At 48.6% G+C, this 8,762-nt stretch overlaps 1 protein-coding gene across 9 annotated transcripts in view; it reads left to right on the forward strand.

The window, feature by feature from the left end:
- The window catches only part of WNT5B (Wnt family member 5B), a 121,076-nt gene extending 115,220 nt beyond the window's left edge, over positions 1–5,856 (forward strand). For all 9 annotated transcript variants that reach the window (XM_054526526.2, XM_024256300.3, XM_054526527.2 and 6 more), the window contains 1 exon segment: positions 4,436–5,856. In XM_054526526.2, coding sequence (XP_054382501.1) covers positions 4,436–4,894 — 459 coding nt within the window. In that variant the 3' untranslated portion in view covers positions 4,895–5,856.
- The last annotated feature ends 2,906 nt before the right edge of the window (positions 5,857–8,762 follow it).

Raw genomic sequence — 8,762 nt, forward strand, 5'->3', positions numbered from 1 at the left:
TAGCAAAATCTTAAAATGTGAACTCATGAGAGGCTGGGCACGGTGGCTCATGCCTGTAATCCCAACACTTTGGGAGGCTGAGGTGGGTGGATCACCTGAGGTCACGAGTTCAAGACCAGGCTGGCCAACATGGTGAAACCCCATCTCTAGTAAAAATACAAAAAGTTAGCCAGACATGGTGGCACACGCTTGTAATCCCAGCTACTTGGGAGGCTGAGGCAGGAGAATTGCTTGAGCCGGAGGTTGCAGTGAGCCAAGATCCTGCCATTGCACTCCAGCCTGGGCAACAGAGCGAGACTCTGTCTCAGACAAAAAAAAAAAAAGAAAAAATAAAAGAAAAAAAATGTGAACTCATATATTGGAGCACATATCAAAGAAATGGAATAGGAAGTGTCTTTTGTCTGAATGGGGATGTTGTAGTATTGGCCAGATGGAATGTGGTGCACCTATGTGCATAGCATCATCAGCCATGGGACATCACGTAGCGACCAGAGTGGGTTATATGCCCAGGGTCTTCCTTACACCTCTCCTATCCAGAGGCTACTTTTGTTTCCCAGAAAAGAGTGTGTGTAAGGTGGTGTCAGTCTGTGGTGATGTTAGGAGTTCTGGTAATTGCTGATCTGTGATTATGATAGGCTAACCCAGGGCAGAGAGACTGGAGCCGTCTCAGATGACTTCTGCTCAGGGCGTGTGTGGAGCCACCCGGTCTCTCAGGCGTCCTGGCTGTCTCCCAGTCCATTTGCCCACGTCTTTGGGTGTCTGAGCCTGAGGAGTAGAGATGTCGGTGAAGGGGTTAAGATCCGCACTTTATCTCCTGACTGCCCAAAGTCGGTCCAGTTTTTGAGATCTTAGTTGAAACACTGCCCTCTCCAGTCCCCATTGTTAGTAGTTTTTCTCCTGCCTGATCTTCAGTCAGGCATTCTTGCTCTTCTCAGGTATTCCTTACTCTGTCTACCTTGGCCTTGTAGGTTGGTGGTAGGTTCCTGTGGGCAGGGATTGCCCTCTCTGCCCCTTTGCTTCAACCCTCCGTGTGCTGTATGTGGGTGGGGCAAATGGATATGCACAGAGGAGTTCCGTGTTGCCTCCTCGGGAGAGGTCAGATTCACGGAGGCTGCTTGTGGCTCTGCTGAGCTGCGCTGTGGTGTCCGCACGTGCCTGTGATCAGGCAGGTGACACCCACTCTTCCCCTTTCCCCTGCTGCTGAGTCTGTCTCACTTTATTGCCCTTAATTGTTTGTTGTCTTGTCCGGGCTCTTATCTGGCAGCCTTCCTTCCCATCAGGCTTGTTCCTGGCTTGCACACCTTCCCTGTCTGTCTACCCACTTAGCCCCTTCCTTCAGGCCCCATACCTCTCCTCTTCCTTAACTCCTTATCTCTCCCTTTGCCTCTGCCTGCTTCAGGTTGGGAATTCCTGGCCCTCTTTATTTTTTATCCTCTCTCCAAGGAACAGGCCTCAGCCATCAGTTACCATCTGAGGCCGGAGGTATTCACTGCTTGCCTCCTCACACCTGCACACAAAGTTCTCCAGCAAGGGCTGAGTGATGGCTGGGATGGAAAATAGACAAGTATTTTAGAACCAGATTAAAAAGAAAAAAAGATTATCCAGGATCTGATGTCTTGACACAGAGTAAATCTTAGGCTACTTTGCCAGAAGTTTCTCTTGGCCTGCAAGAGCACCTAGTAGCTCCTTCTTAGACAGTGGCGGCAACACCAGTGGCTGATGTTGTTTTGCCACTCAAGGATTTCTAAGCATTTTCCAGATAAAAGGCTGGTGCCTAATCCTGTAACATTCCTGTCTGTCACCAGGCTCAGCACACCATTAGATAGACGCGGAAGAGGAGCTGAGAGGGCGCTTTTCCAGGGACAGATCGTAGAACTAAAACATTTTTTAAAGCTTTTTTTTTCTTTTTGAATTAGCAGTTTGGGCTGAAAATAGGCATTTCCCCCTGTCGCCTACAAAAGGAGCTTATATATATGTGTGTGTGTATATATATGTGTATATATATACACACACATATATATGTATACGTATATATATATACACGTATATACACACATATATACATGTGTATATATGTGTGTGTATATATGTATATATACACACATAGATATATACACATATGTGTATATATATATAAATCTACAAAAGGAGTTTATATATATATATAATCAATAGTAAAACATGAAAAAAATTGCAGATATTTGGGCCAGGCGCAGTGGCTCACGCCTGTAATCCCAGCACTTCGGGAGGCCGAGGCGGGCGGATCACCTGAGGTCAGGAGTTCGAGACCAGCCTCAACATGGAGAAACCCTGTCTCTACTAAAAATACAAAATTAGCCAGGCGTGGTGGTGCATGCCTGTAATCCCAGCTACTAGGGAGGCTGAGGCAGGAGAATCGCTTGAACCTGGGAGGCGGAGGTTGCGGTGAGCTGAGATCACGCCATTGCCCTCCAGCCTGGGCAACAAGAGCGAAACTCTGTCTCAAAAAAATATATATATATATTGCAGATATTCCTATCTCTACAATGTCTTTGAATTCGGGGAAGGATGGAGGGGGTGTTTAAGCTGGTGCACTTCCTCTCGGATTTGTTTTCCTAAAATTCTGGTCCTTGCCCTGCCGAGTCTTGCTCCGACTCTCCTTCCCCAGCTCTGTCTGAGTGTTTGCCCCTGCAGGAGATGCTTATCTGTGCTCCGAGTTGCTAAGCGGCAAGGTGCACAGTTTCCAACCCTTAATGTTTCCTCCTCTCAGCAGTGCCAGACGCCTGTCATCCTTCTCTAAACCAAGGACCATTTCCAGAGGAATGTCAGGCTGCAGCTCAGACCCAGGGCATTTGGGACGGAAGGGTAATTGCAGGTCCCATCTTTGAAGTGTCTGTCAGGATGGGGTGTCAGTTCCTTTATGTCTTAGACCTGGAGCTGCCCGGCTAAGTGCTGGTGCCTTTAACCTTGGGAAGAGCCTTCCTTCCTCCTCTGCTCTAAGCCAACTTTAAGCCCCGAGATTGGAGTGGATAAGTGCTTGTTATTCTGAGTCCTTTCTGGGTGGCCTTGGAGGTTAGTGAGCCTCTCTAGAGCTTCAGTTTCTCCACCATAAAATAGCGGGAATAATTCCGTACCAGGAAAAACTCAGGAAGACTTTTGCCAACAGTCACACGCACTGATGATGGCTGTGCTGTCTCTTGCACCTGCAGTGGTCTCTGCTTAGCTCTGAATAAAGACACAATCTGGGGGCTCTTGAAAAGAAATCTAAGAGAAACCCTTGAAAAATGAGTCCTGACTCAGTTGGTGACAATAGCCGTGCATAAGAAAATGCTCTGCAGCCGGCTTGCGTTTTCATCCCGCCATCTGCACGTCTGGGCCTGCTGCCAGGTTGGTTGCCATGGTGCGTCAGCAGGCTGCCCGTTGAAAAGCACTTTGTAAGCAGCTTTCTGGTCTGCTCTTGCTTTTACATTTTGGTTTGGGATAACTCAAGTTCAAATCTACTCCACGTTGTGGTGGTTCTGTGACTTCTGGGGTAGACTTGTTTTAGACGAACTGCTCCTGCAGGCAGGCCCAGCTGCTTGCAGATCCCTTACACGTTGCTTCACTGTGTTACTCCGCCTCTCCCAAGGGGGTGTCTGGGGGCTGCTAGGGAGGAAGAAAGTGGTCTTGCTTACAAATGGATGGCGTATGGCAAGACTCCTGATGACTCTATGGAGTTAGTGACTACATGGTAACATGGGGAAAGGGGCCATTTAATTCTCAGGGTATTTGACAGGATCAGGGAGAGTTTTGGGCTAACCATGGCTATGCCAGTGATTTCTGTGATAGGCCTGTGATACAATTGGATTCTTTTTTCTGACTTGTGCTCCTATTACGCAAAAGCTGGACACATTTTGTTGTTTTGTTTTGTTTTGCTTTGTTTCTAGAGATGGAGTCTTGCCCTGTTGCCCAGGCTGGAATGCAGTGGCACAAGCATAGCTTGCTGCATCCTCAAATTCCTGGGCTCAAGTGATCCTCCTTCCTCAACCTCCCCAGTAGCTGGGACTACAGGCACCAGCCACAGTGCCTGGCTGTATTTTGTTGGTTATTATTTATCTGTTTAAGGCTTTGATCAAGATGGAGATATCTTTGTTTTCCAACTGTGAAAAGGATGCATCGATTGTAGCAGGTTTCGAGGAATGAGAAACCAATAGAGTAGAAAGTGAAAGTGCCTGGTGCCATCCTCCCATCCTCCCGGCTGATGGGAACGAGTTACCTTGCCGCCCCAGGGTTCTTTTCTGTGGTGCCCCTTTTATGTTTTCCCCCTGAGCAACCGAGCATTTGCATGCATTTGAAAAGCTATCTATCCCCTACTCTACCAGCCCCTCCTGTGTACTAGGCCTGCGGCTACCCCAGCCACCTCTGGGCCTCTTCCGCCGGGATCCTCCTTCTTACTCCCTTCTTTCTCTTCCCCTAGGCTGTGTATAAGATGGCAGACGTAGCCTGCAAATGCCACGGCGTCTCGGGGTCCTGCAGCCTCAAGACCTGCTGGCTGCAGCTGGCCGAGTTCCGCAAGGTCGGGGACCGGCTGAAGGAGAAGTACGACAGTGCGGCCGCCATGCGCGTCACCCGCAAGGGCCGGCTGGAGCTGGTCAACAGCCGCTTCACCCAGCCCACCCCGGAGGACCTGGTCTACGTGGACCCCAGCCCCGACTACTGCCTGCGCAACGAGAGCACGGGCTCCCTGGGCACGCAGGGCCGCCTCTGCAACAAGACCTCGGAGGGCATGGATGGCTGTGAGCTCATGTGCTGCGGGCGCGGCTACAACCAGTTCAAGAGCGTGCAGGTGGAGCGCTGCCACTGCAAGTTCCACTGGTGCTGCTTCGTCAAGTGTAAGAAGTGCACGGAGATCGTGGACCAGTACATCTGTAAATAGCCCGGAGGGTCTGCTCACGGCCCTCCTGCACTCTGCCTCACAAAGGTCTATATTATATAAATCTATATAAATCTATTTTATATTTGTATAAATAAATGGACGGATGCTAAATAATGAAAAGATGAAAATGGAAAGGAAAAGCTTATTTAAGAGACGCTGGAGATCTTTGAGGAGTGGACTTTGCTGGTTCTCTCCTCTTGGTGGGTGGGAGACGGGGCTTTTTCTCTCCCTCTGGCGAGGACTCTCAGGATGTAGGGACTTGGAAATATTTACTGTCTGTCCACCGTGGCCTGGAGGAGGGAGGCTGTGGTTGGATGGAGGAGATGATCTTGTCTGGAAGTCTGGAGTCTTTGTTGGTTGGATGACTGGCTGTGACGCTGGCCACTAGACCAAGAGGCCCTATGAAGGTGGCGGGAACTCAGCTTCAACCTCGATGTCTTCAGGTTCTTGCCCAGAACGAAGATTGGTTCCCTAAGAGGCCTGGTGCTCTCCTACTCTTTCATTCACGTGCATATGTGCAGCATCTACAGTTTACAGGAACGGCTCCTTCCCTAAAATGAGGAGAAGTCCAAGGCCATCTCTGGCCCAGTGACCGCAGGGAGATCTGCACCTCCCGGACTTCGGGCCTGCCTTTCCAGCGAGAATTCTTCATCCTCCACAGTTCACTAGCTCCTACCTGAAGAGGAAAGGGGGCCGTTTGACCTGACCTGTCAGGAAAGCCCTGAACTGAATGTTTGCACCTGGGCTGCAGAAGCCAGGGTGCATGACCAGGCTGCGTGGACGTTATACTGTCTTCCCCGCCCCCAGGGAGGGGAAGCTTGAGCTGCTGCTGTCACTCCTCCACCGAGGGAGGCCTCACAAACCACAGGACGCTGCAACGGGTCAGGCTGGCGGGCCCGGCGTGCTCCTCGTCTCTGCCCCAGGTGTACGGTTTCTCTCTGACATTAAATGCCCTTCATGGAGGTTTTGCTCCCTTTCCTTATTTGGACCCACGCTGATCTTTCATGAGTCTCCTTTTATTTTTTATTTGGTCTTTAGAACTCTGCAGTGTGGATGAGGGTAAGGAAATTGAGACTCCTTAGACTATATAGTTTGGTGATTAGGGAGAGGGACAGAAGAATGTTTTGAGAATTAAATAAGGTGATGCATTTAGGCATTCACCCCAAGAGCTAGCACAGTTAAACATTCAGGAAGTGGTAGCCATTAATATTACTACTATGAACAAGGGAATTCAGAAATTTAAGTGGAAACCTCATATTTACCTCCCACTTTCCCTTCCCCCCATTTGATAGCCTACCAAGTGAACCCTGGCTTGTTCCCTGGGTCCCTGGTAAAGCACGGGTAATGGGGATGCCCTTTTGCTATCTCCTCTGTGTTGCTGTCTGCAGTTTTGGACTCCAGTATTTGGGGCCAGGAGGGTAAGGCTGAGCTTGGGGATCTAGGAAGGGAGATGTTATTATCCTAAAAAGGGAGGAAGGAGTGATTGAGGGAGACACGGAGCCAGGCTGCTGTAGAGTGACCAGCATGCCGGTGAGCCGATAACTACAGAAAGACATCAGTTTTATTCTAGAAAACTTTATTTCTGGAGAAATAATGTGTTAATTTGGGTTATAATGAGCAAATGATATTGCAAAACTGCTTAAAAGAGATTCTGCCTGAGGGCATTTATGCCATACATACTACCTGTCTCTTTAGTACCTGAAGGAGAATGTTCTGACCCAACCAAGAACCTCAGACCTAGAGTTATTTTACCTGTAGCTAACTCACACTGTTACCCAGATTCCTTTGGTTGATACTTTCAAGGTGACATTTCATTTTCATGAAAGAAAATGATTGAAGTTATGGCCAGGCAGGGTGGCTCACGCCTGTAATCTCAGCACTTTGGGAGGCTGAGGTGGGTGGATTGCTGGAGGTCAGGAGTTCAAGCCAGCTTTGCCTACATGGCAAAACCCCATCTCTACTAAAAATACAAAAATTAGCTAGGCATGGTGGTGCATACTTGTAATCCCAGCTACTCGGGGGCTGAGGCAGGAGAATTGTTTGAACCTGAGAGACGGAAGTTGCAGTGAGCCAAGATCATGCCACTGCACTCCAGCCTGGGCAACAGAGTGAGACCCTGTCTCGAAAAAAAAAAAATGGTTGAAGTTAATTTGTCTACAAAAGATGAAAACCATGTCCTTGTCTTCATTCATTGACATTTAACCATCGTAACCACCTTTAACCATAACTATCCAGATGCACAGATGAACCATGGTAATAGGGTTTTGAAACACTGGCTAACATTACTGTTCATCCCCACATCAGTTCTAGAGGTTTGGGGAATTACTTTGTATCAGGTGCTCAAACTGTTTAAGAGCTGAAATCTAACCTGTTCTTAGAAGCCCCCAGAAATTAGCTGAGAATGATTGTCCACAATCCCCAGAAGTCACTTCTGTATTCAGGGAGGGAGATGGATAATCCTTATCAGAGTAAGGTTTTCCTGCAGAGTCATGGCAAGTGGTAGAGTAAATCAGTTTTCTTTCTGACGTGGGAGCAAGTTGTGTTCCAATACCAGTGTGGCTGTTGCATCCGCTGACCTATTTTTCTAAGTAGGTTGGCATACGGGTATAGTTACTTGTCACTTGCTTGTTGAATCCTGGTGGATTGACAGCTGTCTGTGAAGTGACCAGTAACGCTGTAGGAATGTGGCTGGAGAATGTGGAAACCAACCTGAGAAAAGCAAGTGAGCTTCTGCTCAGAATCACAGAATGTTGGAGCAGGAAGGGAACATGGCAATCACAGCTTAAGCTTCTGGGGCTCCAGATAAGAACCTCCAGATCCTAAGCAGGTCCCACACCTTAGTGTGCTTGTAAAAACGCAGAGTCCTGGGTCCCCAACACCAGGAATTCATATTCAGCTGGTCTGGGGCAGAGCCTGGGACCTGAAGGGATCCGATGCTGTTAGCTCAAAGACTACACTGGACTTGCAGATATGGAGAGCTAAGACCTGCCGGGAGGCAGGAAGCCTGGTCCTGATTCCCAGCCCAGTGCTCTTTGCAGCCCCTGGCAGGGTTCCCTAGTACCTGAAATGTGTTATAATCAACATGTAGTCTCACCAGATCATTGCATTGGTGTAATGCCTCGACCAAGCAGTCCCAGCCATCCCAGGGAACCTTGCTGATGCGTTGGAAAGAGCTTTCTGGTACAGAGCAGAACCGATTTGCCCTGAGATGTTCCCCTCCCTCCTCTGCCTAGGATGGGTAGAGACCTACTGATGTAATTCCTGAATGTCTGTCATAAGGCGATATGTTCTTAGCTATATGTCTTTGCCTTATCTTCAAAAATTAAGAGAAAGGTATGCCTGACTGCCTCCATTTAATAAAAAGACAGATGGACAGCTAGAGGATGGGAGGATAGGAAGGCAGTCACAGGTATGGTTGAGGTTAGGGCAGGCTTGCATTCATCCAAGCATCGTGGACAAAGTCTCCAGAACTTGGATTCAAAGTCCTTACTTGGAGAGCCCATTTTGTTCTCTCCCACTCCCCATCCTTTGAGGTGAGAAACAAAACTTGCTCTTTGTATTGAAACCTCAGATTGGCTATTGCCTTGGAAATTCTGCCCCGCCTCCTCTCTTTAATCATTAGTATCTTATTTAAGCTCCGTCATCCCCTGGAGTTTTAGGAACTAGCAAGATGTCCTCCATGAGACAGAGCTCTTACAGATGCAGTAGTTTATCGGACAAGCCTATTCCTTGGCAGAGAGCCACACCACCCTGAGAGTGTGGAAAATAGTGTTTCCATCTGAAACACTCTGCTCCATTGCCAGACACCACGGACACCGGGCACATGGATTTTGGGAGAACCTCAGTGTGTGTGTGTGTGTGTGTGTGT

Source organism: Pongo abelii, chromosome 10, assembly GCF_028885655.2.
Source record: "Pongo abelii isolate AG06213 chromosome 10, NHGRI_mPonAbe1-v2.0_pri, whole genome shotgun sequence".
Taxonomy (NCBI): Eukaryota; Metazoa; Chordata; class Mammalia; order Primates; family Hominidae; genus Pongo; species Pongo abelii.